This window comes from Pseudoliparis swirei, chromosome 9 (assembly GCF_029220125.1).
Source record: "Pseudoliparis swirei isolate HS2019 ecotype Mariana Trench chromosome 9, NWPU_hadal_v1, whole genome shotgun sequence".
Lineage (NCBI taxonomy): Eukaryota > Metazoa > Chordata > Actinopteri > Perciformes > Liparidae > Pseudoliparis > Pseudoliparis swirei.
In genome coordinates, this window is record NC_079396.1 from 9,417,199 (window position 1) to 9,430,887 (window position 13,689).

The 13,689-nt window shown below is 42.1% G+C and overlaps 1 protein-coding gene across 1 annotated transcript; it reads left to right on the top strand.

Annotated features, from left to right (window-relative positions):
* Positions 1–6,714: 6,714 nt before the first annotated feature.
* Positions 6,715–10,964, top strand: LOC130199939 (taste receptor type 1 member 1). Its single transcript, XM_056423805.1, has 6 exons — positions 6,715–6,905; positions 7,288–7,597; positions 7,716–8,480; positions 8,578–8,796; positions 9,071–9,191; positions 9,855–10,964. The coding sequence occupies exons 1-6, from the start codon at positions 6,715–6,717 to the stop codon at positions 10,775–10,777; spliced, it is 2,529 nt and encodes an 842-aa protein (XP_056279780.1). The 3' UTR covers positions 10,778–10,964.
* The last annotated feature ends 2,725 nt before the right edge of the window (positions 10,965–13,689 follow it).

A 13,689-nucleotide genomic window follows, 5' to 3' on the forward strand; every position in this document is an offset into this window, starting at 1 on the left:
CATCAATGAAAATAAATATAAAACACAAAACAAAAGACTAAAAACTAAATACTAATACTAAATATACAGGGGGGAAATAAAGTAAAGTGCTGAGAAAGTAAAGTGCAGAGTTTGCCAGGATCTCCAGCGATCTACTGCAGTGTGTTGTGCAGCCTGACAGCAGCAGGAAGGAAGGACTTGTGGTCCCTCTCCCTCAGACACCGGGGAGGAATCAGCCGGTGGCTGAAGGAGCTGTGCAGAGCTGCGAGAGTGTCACGCATGGGGTGGGAGGCGTGGTTCATCAGAGACGAGAGCTTTGTCATCATCCTCCCATCCCCCACCATCTCCACAGTATCCAGAGGACACCCCAGCACGCTGCTGGCCTTCTTCAGCAGCTTGTTCAGCCTCTTCCTGTCAGCCGCTGCCATGCTGCTGCTGCTCCAGAAGACCACTCCATAAAAGATGGCTGATGCCACCACAGAGTCAAAGAAGGTCTTCAGGAGGGCTCCCTGCACTCCAAAGGACCTCAGTCTCCTCAGCAGGAAGAGTCTGCTCTGTCCCTTTTTATAAAGTGCATGTGCGTGGTCAGCCTAGTCCAGTTTGTTGTTCAGGTGAACACCCATCTCAATGTCCAGTCCCTGGATGCTCACTGGTACCGGAGGAGTGCGTTTACAACGGCGGAAATCCACCAGCAGCTCCTTGGTCTTACTGGAGTTGACGTGGAGGCGGTTCCGCTGACACCATTCCAAAAAGTCCTGGTTCAGTTCTCTGTATTCCCTGTCATCGTCGGCAGAGATGAGGCCGACGATTGCAGAGTCATCAGAGAACTTTTGCAGGTAGACGTTGCCAGAGTTGTGCTTGAAGTCTGAGGTGTAGATGGTGAAGAGGAATGGAGCCAGAACGGTTCCTTGTGGAGCCCCGTGCTGCAGGAGACCCGGTCTGACTCACATCCCCGTATCCTCACATACTGTGGACGGTTGGTGAGGTAGTCCAGGATCCATGCAGTGAGGTGGTGGTCCACCCCGGTCTGCTCCAGCTTGTCCCTCAGAAGCAAAGGCTGGATGGTGTTGAAGGCACTGGAGAAGTCGAAGAACATGACTCTCACAGTGTTTCCAGCCTTTTCCAGGTGAGCGAGTCATCGCTGCAGCAGGAAGATGACGGCGTCATCCACCCCGATGCCAGGTTGGTAGGCGAACTGAAGTGGGTCCAGGGATGAGCTCACCAGGGGGCGAAGCTGGACAAGGACCAATCTCTCCAGGGTCTTCATCAGGTGTGATGTTAATGCCACCGGCCTGAAGCTGTTGAGGTCCTTGAGCCGCAGGGTCTTTGGTACTGGTACCACGCAGGAGGTCTTCCACAGCTGTGGTACTTTCCCCATCCTCAAGCTCAAGTTGAAGACGTGCTCCACTATCCCGCACAGCTGGTCTGCGTAGGATTTGAGGAGCCTTGAGCTGATGCCGTCTGGACCCGTGGCCTTCCTCACCTTGATCCTCCTCACCTGGATAAGGGACACTCCGGGGCGTGGAGTGCTGTGAGGTGTTGGAGTGGGGGTGGGTTGCTGGTCGTAGAGTGAGTATGAGAGAGGTGGAGGGGGGAGGTGGAGGAGGGGGAGTAATCCACAAAGGGTGCAGATTATGGGGGTTGCAGTAGCAGGGAGGGAGGGGGGTTCTGAGTGTGGTCTGAATTTCATACGTACATATTCATGCATACATATATATGCACACACATAAGTACATAAATACATACATGTATCGTGAGCTAACCAGTGGGGCAAGCTCACACGCATGGACATTCACCTGAAGCCCTATATCAACAAAGCAAGGAGAAGCTCTGATAACAGCATCGCAAAGGGGAAGCGACTTCATTTTCTGCTTAGGTAAAGATTTCTCCACTACATCTCTTTTAAATAGTTGTTTGCTACTTTATTAATGCTCTCAATACAGTATATTGGAACTTTAACTATATCATTCAACGTAGTCCTTAGTGTATTATTGTAAATCAAATTTTCTTAATTTGCCAGATTTCATGGTCATAATGTAAGTCTCCCTTAATACTCATGTTTTTTGTATTAGATTTAAATTGTATTAAACCATGTTTATTCAAATTTAAATCAAATGTTATATTTTTTCAGGATTCACTCTACCAATACATAATAAATACATTCTGACAGTTGAGGAGCTTGTTTCTCTCATTTTGTGTGAAAATGGGAACGTATAAATTTGATTACATATTAAGAGTCACATTACATTTGAAACACAAATAATCTTTAAAGTACACTTTTTGAGTTTTAAGTAGTTAATTTAGTGGACACAAAAAAGCAGAAGAACTGGAGAATGCAATCAAAATCGAAAAAAAGAAAAGGCATAGAAAACAAGCATACGGTCTTTCCTTTTAGAAAGTTGAAATAGTAGAAATATATTCTCTATGGCACATTAGAGATCCACAATAGATATTCCACTTCATATGTCAGGCCATGGTGCATGCTGGCTCACTGACATGGCTTGAACAATTCAATGAAGAGCAAACATCAATAAGGTCAATGTGTAGGCCTAAATAATGACAAACAACAATGTTGTCTGTGAAAAAAAGTAATTTGTGGAGTTAATATTCCGATTGGCTTTACTGATACATATTCTATTATTAACAGTATAAAAATGATTTAACGATCTGATATCATGAAATCCCATCTAAGAGTCAAGGAAAAAATAAATCTGAATGGCAAAGTGACAGCTATTCTTCTATGTGTATTTAAATTTAATAAACTATCATTTTTAACTATGATCAGTTTAGATTTTAAATTAAATGTACTCCTAAACCAATCAATGTTATACTTGTTAAGAATGTACTCTTTCAGCTAAAAATATGTAGAGTATCATAGAGTGTAATTGTTTTCTGAAAAATTCTGAACAATTTAATTAAAGTAGCTGCCTGATTTAGATGTTTAAATAGTAATGATAAAGGTTTTTATAAAAGCTATTACTAAATGTGTTTTCTGTTGAAGAAAGGAAAGCTTACACAGTGTAGCTTCACTCAAATCTGTTTGTTTGTACAGACATGGAAATTGTATATGTCCATTTGCCTCTATAATAATGCGGGTGGCAAAATGCACAATAATCCTGTCAAAACAATGGGATTGGATCCTGCACACAAGTAATCATCAGGCAAATTGTGTGTTATACAATCGGTGTGTTTAACTAAATGAGCCTCGAATGTCAACCAAAATGCAAATTCAGCTGCACCTGCACAAACCTTTCTCATGATGGACATTATAATTAAAATATAAAATGCAGGTGATATAAAATGAATTAATGAAGGCTCTGTTTCTAGTTTCCCAGTAACCTTACCATCCTCGACAACAGAACTTTTTCACAGCAGACAGGAAAAATGAGTGAAATAAATGTAATTCCTGCACTTAAACTTTGATGAAACCAGTAAAAAGTCTGCTGTGAAAAGAGTAATTGTGCAGGAAATGTGAAGATGCAATTGATTTATCTACTGTTTTAATTTAAAACGCTCATGGCCAGCAGCTGTTTCTTATAAACAAATGTTTGGCTCAAAATGTGATATCACAAGCACAAAGTAATGACAGTTACTAATATAGTTGTTAATTATTTAATGTTGTTCGCTCACAAAAACAAGTGTTGTCCATTCCGGCTGGCGTGGTCGCATAGCACCGTCGCCTCACAGCGAGAGGGGCCGGGTTCTCTCCGGGTTCACAGACCAAAGAGCTGCAGCTGAGATGAGTTAAAGACTCAAAATTACCGTGAACGTGAGCGGTTGCCTATCAGCCCTGAGATAGTCTGCCGACCTGTCCAGGTTGTACCCGTTGCCCAATGTCAGCTGGATCAGCTCCAGCCGAAGATTGGTAGATAAAATCCCCGATGTCTTTGCAATGTTAACGCATGATGTTTGGGTGTAAAACCAAAAAAACACCTTTAAAAATAGTCTTTAACCGGGGAAAGTTTCATGGAAATTAGAATATACTTTACCATAGGGATCTTTTCTCCAACATTGTAACAAAACACAACAATTGCTTATGCTAATGAATATGCTAATACTAATGCTTAGGCCATAGACAAATAGACATGCAGTAGTTATTGCTTAATTGAATATAATTGCCATTATCTGATGGACTAATATTTGTTCTGATTCTGTTCCAGATGAGTTTAGTGGTTTTGAAATAGTTATAGACATTATTTGTAGGCATAGGACATGGTCTTGCTTATATTTTTTAACTCTCTATGTCAGGGATGCTCATACTTTTTCAGCATGCGACCTACTTATAAAATGACCAAGTCAAAATAATCTACCTACGAGGGTGTAAGTGACTTTTTTTTGGCTCGGTCCCGATGCGTGCAGATACGCCGTCATCGGAGCTCTGCAGCGCGCGAGACGGAGAGCCGAGAAAGTGTTAACGCGACACGTAAAGACAGAAATGACATGCTGTTGTGTAGAGACGATCAATAACAGACGTTTAGTTTTATAAAAGAACAAAGACGTCTTTAAAAAAAGGGACCTCACATTACTTCTGCTGTAATCTGGCGCTATAGAGAAAATTACAGGATGGCGAGCGGAGATTTCAGGGGGGCGGGTCAATTTTTTTAAAGGTCATACGATCTACCAATACTACGCCGCGATCGACCGGTAGATCGCGATCGACGTATTGAGCACCCCTGGTCTATGTTTACCAGTCAGTGTGTTCCTTTATGGGACAATATTTAGCCTATGCTTTATCCCTCTGCCTTAAGACATTTATAAATTCCTAACTAATTCATGGTCGATGTCTTCTCTTGAAGGAGTATCCATGTTTTATTGAAGTCAACTATAATGATCATTTAATTTTTACACATGAAGTAAAACAGTTTGGATTAAACAGGTTGTATTTATTCTCATGAGAACAAAAATGTTTTTAAATGTATGTGCTCGACTCGAGGTGCAGTTAACTCAGAGACCAAGTTAGAGGAAACATGTTTGCCTAAATCACCCAAAAAGCGGAAAAAATAAAAAGAGATTAAATTAAATAGATTATCCACTTAGAAATCATAAGCACATTCAGTATATGAGTCAGGTTCTCGAACGCAGTTTTTCCCAAATTATATTTCTCAGGACTCACTTCTTATGAATGACAACTCCTATTCAGAATTGGCATTATCTATAACTCGGGAGAATTGTGCGTAAATGAACGTTCCTGTAAATTCGTATGTCCATTTCTGCGACAATAGTCTTTCAAATTAGATTCAAGAGTATAAGCTACTGTTAACAATACAAACAGTTAAACTCTATCATGTGGTTTAAAGGTGTACTGTAAGGTTCGGTGTCTCCTTGGTGTCTACTGTGACTTCTCTGTGTCTCCTGTTTCCTTGATCGTTTCATCCCCTTCACCTGCCCTCAGCCACTCTCGTCTCGTTAATGTCTCATGTCATACACCTGTTTCCATGTCGTTTTCTCCCCTATATATTGTCCCTCATTCCCTTCACCTGGTCCTCACGCCCTTCTCACCTGCAGCCCATCCCCTCATTAGTCCCTCACTATTTAGCTCCCTCACTTCCACAGGTGTACGACATGAGACATTAACGAGACAAGAGTGGCTGAGGGCAGGTGCAGGGAATGACACAATCAAGGAGACAGGAGAGGCTGAGGGCAGGTGAAGGGGATGAAACGATCAAGGAAACAGGAGACACCGAGGAGACACAGAGTACACACAGAACAGAACCTTACAGTACTGCAGATATAAATTAAAGACGACGAAGGAAGCAATTCATCAAATACATTTTTTTAACCTATTAAAATCTCCAACAATCCACCTATGATATATATCAGTATTTAGTAAGGACTGCTCTAACATATTAAATCATAACGGTTATGTTGCAACGACAGTACGACATTTGCATTCAGACTTACGGCAATAGCATCTATAACCAATATCTTGGCGGCAACTTGACAACTGGCTTGAAGATAAGCTACCTATTGCATGTGACTGATACCAAATAGGGACCAAGTAATTCATTCATATCAACATCAACCCGTGAGGTTCATCATGTGAAGGGAAGTTAGCAGAAGACAAAGGAAACAATGAACTTGATGATTAATATATCTACAAACTGTGCCCCTGTATATGCTCTTTTTGCCAGCTGGAGCACCTGGAACAGGTGGTGGAGAGGAGGACGTTGAAGAAACTGGTGTCCATATTGGACAACCCGGACCACCCTCTCCACCACCTCCTACAGGGACAGAGGAGTACTTTCTCCAAACGTCTCCTCACGCTCCGCTGCCACAAGGACAGATACAGGAGAACATTCCTGCCGACGGCTATGAGGCTCTACAACAGTTCACCTCTTGCCAGATCACCCTAACCCTTCTTATATTTGTGTTTTTTATTTTTATTTTTATTCTTGTGTGTTGCTGCTACTGGCTCGACAAATTTCCCCTTGGGGATTAATAAAGTATATATCTATCTATCTATCTATCTATCTCTGGTTTACTGTTGTATGTCACTTGTCAAAGATTAATAGGAAAAAAACACCAGTCTCCCTTTTCATGGTTTATCATATGTATGCAATATATTCTAATGGGAGGGAAACTCTACAGTCACACAAACAAAGCTGACATGCAAATACTCTTGACTCAACAACTAACACTCCCCAAAAAGATGCAAACGTGATCGTCCCTCCCTTTACCAAACAGGGTGACACATGAGCTTCCACAACAGCAGTGTGTGGAAGGTGGAGGTGAAGTATGGATCTGTCTGGTGCTGTGCTTCTTTCTGTCGGCTGGCTGATGCTTCAGTTGGCTGATGGGAAACTGGATTACATATCTCAGGGACAGGGGATGCAGCTCCAAGGCGACTTCATACTCGCTGGACTCTTTCCTCTCCATTACGCAGATGAACCAAGTTCTGCTTTTCCTGCCTTGAGTCCATGCAATGAGTGAGTGTTACTGCACAGCACATTTACAATTCACACTAATCAAAATGATCTCACTGGTAGTCTGGCAATAAAATCAACCAAAATATTGTAATCTTTAAAAATGTGTGTTATGTCTTATTTATTTTAGACTGTGGCTCAGTGGTAGAGCAGGGCGGTTCAATTCCCCGGCTCCGTTAGTCCATGTCGATGTGTCCTTGGGAAAAGAGGCTTAACTCCAAAATGCTTCCACAGGCTGTTCCTGCAGTGTATGAATGGGTTTAAGTGATTCGATAGTCCTGATGGGCAGGTGGCACTTTGCCTTTAGTGTATAAATGGGTGACTAGAAAATCCCTATACATATACAAGCAAATTTACATTACCTTTACCATGTTATCTTTTTTAGAGGTAGAATCAACAAACATGGATTTCACCTTTTGCAATCCATGAGGTTTGTTGTGGAAGAAATCAACAACAGCACCAGTCTTTTACCAGGGGTGAAGCTGGGCTACCAGATGTACGACATGTGCTCAGTATCTGCCAGTATTCTGGCCACAGTGGACCTTCTGAAGCAGCAGCATCAGAGCCCCTCTAGGGCTGAGACAGAGGGGGACACAAACTACAACAGGCAAAAGGCAGTGGCTGTAATCGGGCCAGACAGCAGCAGCAAAACTTTCACCCCAGCTGCTTTACTCGGGGCCTATCTTGTACCACAAGTAAGTTATTACCTGGAAAATTCTAATCGTGGCCCTTGAATTACTGCATATTCCACATGACATGAAAAGGCATCCATAAATGCAACATAATTCCTTAAAGGCACTTTTTTTCTTTTAGATCTCTTATTTAGCATCAAATGAAAAGTTGAGCAACAAGAACATCTATCCAGCCTTTTTCCGCACAATTCCAAGTGACAAGAACCAGGTGGCAGCTATGATCCAGCTTCTGAGACGTTTCAACTGGACCTGGATCGCTCTCTTAGGCAGTGACAACGCCTATGGTCTGGAGGGCATGCAAAGCCTGTTCGAGCAAGCGCCACACTACGGCATCTGCATCGCCTACCAAGGAGTCATCCCCTTGTACAAAGACGACACAATCCAGACGATGAGGAACATTGTGGAAAACATACAGAAGTCCAAAGTCAACACCATTGTGGTCTTCTCCAGCAAGTCAAAAGTCAAATACTTCTTCCCGTTTGTCATTGAGAAGAACGTGACAGGTAAGGTGTGGATCGGGACGGAGGACTGGTCAGCGTCTAGTCTCATTTCAGAGATACCGGAGATCCACACCATCGGCACTGTGCTCGGCGTATCCATCAAATATGCAACCCTGTCTGGTTTTGAGGAGTTTGAGAGAAAGGTAGCCGAGGCTTCAAGGGAAGACACCCAGGAAGTCTCTAATGTTACCGCGAACCCCGGCAACGACTGTCTGCACAGCGTAGACCTGTATAGTCTCGCCAAGTGGGAGTTTCCTCTGGAGAAATATGACATCACCTCCTCCTTCAATGTGTATAAGGCAGTGTATGCCGTGGCTCATGCTCTGCACCGAGCACTTGGTTGTGATTCTGGAGAGTGCCAAAAGAAGACGGTGTATCCGTGGGAGGTGAGCAGATGTAAAAAGTGTTTTTGCAAAGAAGAAAATCTTGTAGAACCACTCTGATTGCTTGGCACTGATGCTTCCTTCTTCCTCTCCACATTAGCTGCTCTGGTGGCTTAAGGAGGTGCAATTCTATCTGGGCAACACTTCTGTGTATTTTGACATAAATGGTGACCCGCCCACAGGATATGACATCATCATCTGGGTTTGGAAGGGGACTGACTGGTCAATCAAAGATGTGGGCTTCTTCAGCCCAGACCCCATTCAGCTCACAATTTATGATGATCAAATTAAGTGGCACGACTCAGGAGCATCGAGACCAGTACGACCTTTTGGAGTATCTTTCAGTGTTTGTGTGTAAATGTTTAAAACTCTTTTCTGATATAATTCAGTGTAAAAATGGTGCAAATATACTAAACATAATACAAAAATATGGATTTCTCATTTCAAAGAGACCTGAAACCATTTCCCTCCACCGAGAATAAAGTGTTTAATATATTTGATATACTAACAATCAGACATTTAAACATAAAATGTTGATTCAGAGTAAATCAAAGTTAAATATTATGTTGTTGAACTCTGTTGGTTCCTTCTAGGTACCGCTGTCAATTTGCTCTGCGCCTTGCCCGAGAGGCCACAGGAAGCTGCTGAAAGGGCAACACACATGCTGCTTCGGCTGCCAGGCCTGCCCCTCTGCTACTTTTCTCAATACAACTGGTAAAGACACAGTAAAATGCACGGGGAAAATATTCAGAAAAAATATAAAAACAGAGAGGGGCCGTGTAAAGGTGTTTCTTAGAGGAGGTTTTTGCTCTGCGTCGCACTAACTGACAAAGTGACAAATTAGTTTGTATGGATTGATTATGCAGAGTTTTTAAACTAATTGTTCAACCCAATCCAGCATTATCGTTGGAGTGAAGGTGGGAAGCATGTGATGACGGTTGCTGTACAATGGGAAAGAAAATAAAACTAAACAGAAAGATAACCAGAAATATATTGTTTTGTGCAAGACAGATGTCCCGCTGCACCAGTCAAGAGAAAGATTTAGGCTGATGATTGTCAAGAGTTAATCAAATGAAATCTTTTTTTCAATGATTTTTAGTTGTTTAATGGAACAAAATGAACATTACTCCAAGACAGCAGTATGTTTCAGCTGTAATGCTTGAGTCTTTCCAGCATGTGTCGCTGACTACTCAGAATATGTCCTGAAGGGATGCAAACACCCACGTTACCAAACAGAGGCCCAAAAAAAACCTTCCTGCTCTAGAGATCAGACGTTTTTCTCTTGAAAACGCACCAATTTCTAATTTTGAATTCTAGTCACCTTGGACAAAAAAACAACATCCCAGTTTTTATATCGATGCTGCCTCTCTTCCTCAGAATCCATTACATGCCAGCCGTGTCTGCCGGAGGAGTGGGCTCCTCCTGGCAGCGTGCAGTGTCTGAACAGGACTGTCCTGCTGCTCGCCTGGGACAACCCCCTCTCCATCGCCCTGCTCTTGTTTCTGGCCGCCTGTATTCTCATGACCTCCTGCTCCGCAATACTCCTCCTGCTCAACCTGAACACGCCCGTGGCCAAGTCCGCCGGAGGCCGCACCTGCCTCCTGATGCTGGCAGCCCTGACTGCTGCTGCAATGAGCTCTTTGTGCCATTTTGGCGAGCCGTCTCCTCTGGCCTGTATCCTCAAGCAACTTCTATACATATTCAGCTTCACTGTGTGCCTGGCTTGCATCACCATGCGCTCGCTCCAGGTCATCTGCATTTTTAAATTCTCCTCCAAGCTGCCGCCAGCATATGACAAGTGGGCCAAAAACCACGGACCAGAGTTTACCATTTTCCTAGTGTCCGCCACCGTTTTGTTCATTTCTGTAATCCGTGTGTTTGTGGAGGCTCCCCAGCCCTCTCAAGATCTTGACTTTTACGAGGACAGCATTGTGTTGGAGTGCAGTAACACCCTCTCACCTGTTGCAGGCCTTGAGCTCCTCTATGTATCACTGCTCAGTGTCCTCTGCTTCGCTTTCAGCTACATGGGCAAAGACCTGCCGGCCAACTACAACGAGGCCAAGTGTGTGACCTTCAGCGTCATGGTGTACATGATCTCCTGGATGAGCTTCTTCACTGTCTACTTCATCAGTAGAGGCCCGTTCACGATGGCCGCGCACGTGTTCGCCATACTCTTCAGTGTCGTGGCCTTCCTCGGGGGCTACTTCCTGCCCAAAATTTATATTATTGCCCTGAAGCCGCAAATGAACACTAATGCTCATTTCCAGAACTGTATTCAAATGTATACCATGAATAAATAATGAGGATTGCATGTACTTGGTTCAGTTGATGAAAAATAGATGAATTGTATGATGCAGAATACGAGTTAAAATAACTAACTTTTAAATGTATTTAACAACCGAATTTAAAACAGGAATTTTAGATGTACAAATAATTGTACTTGATTGGTCTGTGTTGGGGAAAAATAAATCACCGTAATAAACTTTATCTTTGTGTTTGTATACATTTTTTAAACCAATTGAATGTATTACATTACATTACATGTCATTTATTTGACGCTTTTATCCAAAGCGACTTACAATAAGTAAGTATTATTTATCGTAATTAAAATGTCTATGTATCTTTGGACATCCATAACTAGATTTAATCACAATACATTTGTAATTTGACTACTCAGTTACTATATAGCTCCAGTCACTGGTTGTTCAGCTGAATCCCTTAATAACACTGTTATACATCACACAATCAAATTCAAAATCATCTGGGACTCAATAAGCCTTTCCCATTTGTCAAAGCAAAAAAAACAACAACAGGTGTCACTCAAACATTAGTAATGGTTCTGTTCTATTCAAGTGTCCCAGAACACCATGACAGTGTGACAGCGATGGGGTGAGCATGTACACATCATTATCCTGGTTTCAGAAAGATACACAATTCAAAGTACTCTAAATGAGCCCAGGTACTGTGGCATCATGCAAACACCTCATCCAGATGCTGCGAAATCAATACAAACAAACCTGGATACTATGGTTTCTCATGTTCAACGTAACTGGATGAGTCTCAAAACCAGAAAACCAGTGTATAATTACAGGGCCCTGACACTGAGGCAACATAATGGGATTCAGCCATCATTAACTGTATTGTTTTCATTGTTTTCTTTATGCCTGCTACAAATCGAAATGTCTGATGTGTCAACACTAAATGTAAGCTTGCATGCTTTTTTTTCTTTTCTCTGGAGACATACTGCAGCTTTCCTTACAAAGCATGTACCGTTGAATGCAGTATGCATTCAATTGGGACTTACTACTTCCTCATAACATTGCACCTTCATGCACATTTATCTGGCTGTACAGAGGATTGTGGGTCAGAATAGATAGAAAAGCATGCTGGCTTGCACATGAAGAAATTAAATCAGATGCAGTAGGACATCCTGGTACTTTTGGCATGCAGCATTTGACATACAGTATATGTATTGGTATACTCCATCTTTCTGGCATACTGAATATTATGGTAGTATAGGCACAAGTCAGATTTCCTTGCATTGATCCATAAACCAAACACTAATTGACAGTTTAATCAGCATGCAGTTAGCCACCACCACTAATTAATCATGATTTTAAGAAATTACACGAAATAAATGGATGTGTGTATGTTGGAGGGGATCAATAGCGCCCCTGGTGGCTGTGCTAGAGACTGTCACACTAATGCATTTGCATAAAGAAGATTTAGGAAGATGTCCACGAGTGTGAGACACTTTAATGCTTCTGAGGAAGTCTGACTTGTTTCCAGAAAAGTTGAAACAGAAAATATTTGGTGTATGTAAAAAAATTAATATACGTGAATGTATTGGAGAGAAGACAGTATTTCTGTTATTTTACATTTTAAACATGTAGTGCTTTTATAGTTTATAAATGTCGGTTTAGGTCAACAAAGCATATAAACATGATCATATTTCCAGGGATCTGACAATAAGTGGCAGCTGGTCACAGAAAGAAGAGTTTTATTATTGCATGACGTAAACTCTCATTGCATATATAATAAATGTACAATTGTGTGTCTGTGTGTATGTGCAACCACACATACACAAGCACACACCCACGCACACACACACACACAAACACACACACACACACAGTGCTGCTCTTGGCTGTTGTTTGAGAGGAGAGATGAAAAGGCCTTTTGTGGCTGGGAGGTCAGGGCTATTGACCAGTAGATGTGTGAGTAGAGTCTGAGCTTGGTTTTCCCACAGTCTCTCTGTCCACTCACGGCTTAATACCCTCGGTCAACAATAGAAGTGTGCCATAGCTGAACAAGCGAGAGTTTTACCGCGAGCACAACAAGAACCAAAGCAATGTTCTGTGGGGAAGATCTCAGGAATTTAATTGACAAACTTCCCGATCCATTTCATTTTGGAACATTAAATTCATCAACCCACAATATTCAAAGCATGTGTTTCATCTGGTGATCAAAAGCTTGAACCATCTTTCAGACGTTTCGTATATTCGTCCGACCAATAAAGTGTACGGAATTGTCTTTCTGCAACAAGACACCAGAGATACAAACAAACACTGTGAACAACCAATCACAGCCCACAAGACAACATCTCGATGCCATTACATTGAATCTGCAGGTGCAGATTGTGTTATTTAATTCAATAATATTGCATTTCAAGTCCTCATATCATTATTCATTTGTGTAAACAAACATGTCTCATGTAGACTGTGATGAGCTTGTTAAAGCAATAAAATGAGCAAAAATCCTAAATATCAAAATTAGTGTAATAATTTAAAGAAATGTCTTATTTTCACACAGGCAATTCAATCAATAATAACATGCCGACTTTCAATACCTTTTCCCTGGATGCCACCGATGCAATAAATCCTGTTTAATTATTCCCCGTGAGCACATGATGAGATGCTGCCTGTGGTCCCCTGTGTGACTGGAGTGTGAGATAAGCAACAGCTCCTGATCAGAGACTGACAGCACATCATTCTCAGTCTGATTTACTATCTCGGGAATGGTTTTATCTCTACTGTTCAGCCTGTGATTGCTTCACCTTCCAGTTATTGATGTGTGTCTCATTGTTAAAATTCCCAGCCCTTCATGGCTTTGTGATGCTAATAACACACTATAAAATGAAGAGAGGCTCCGCCTGAGAGATCAGAGTGTTCAGTCTCAGCCTGAAGAAGCTGCTGACTTCACCTGCATGGAC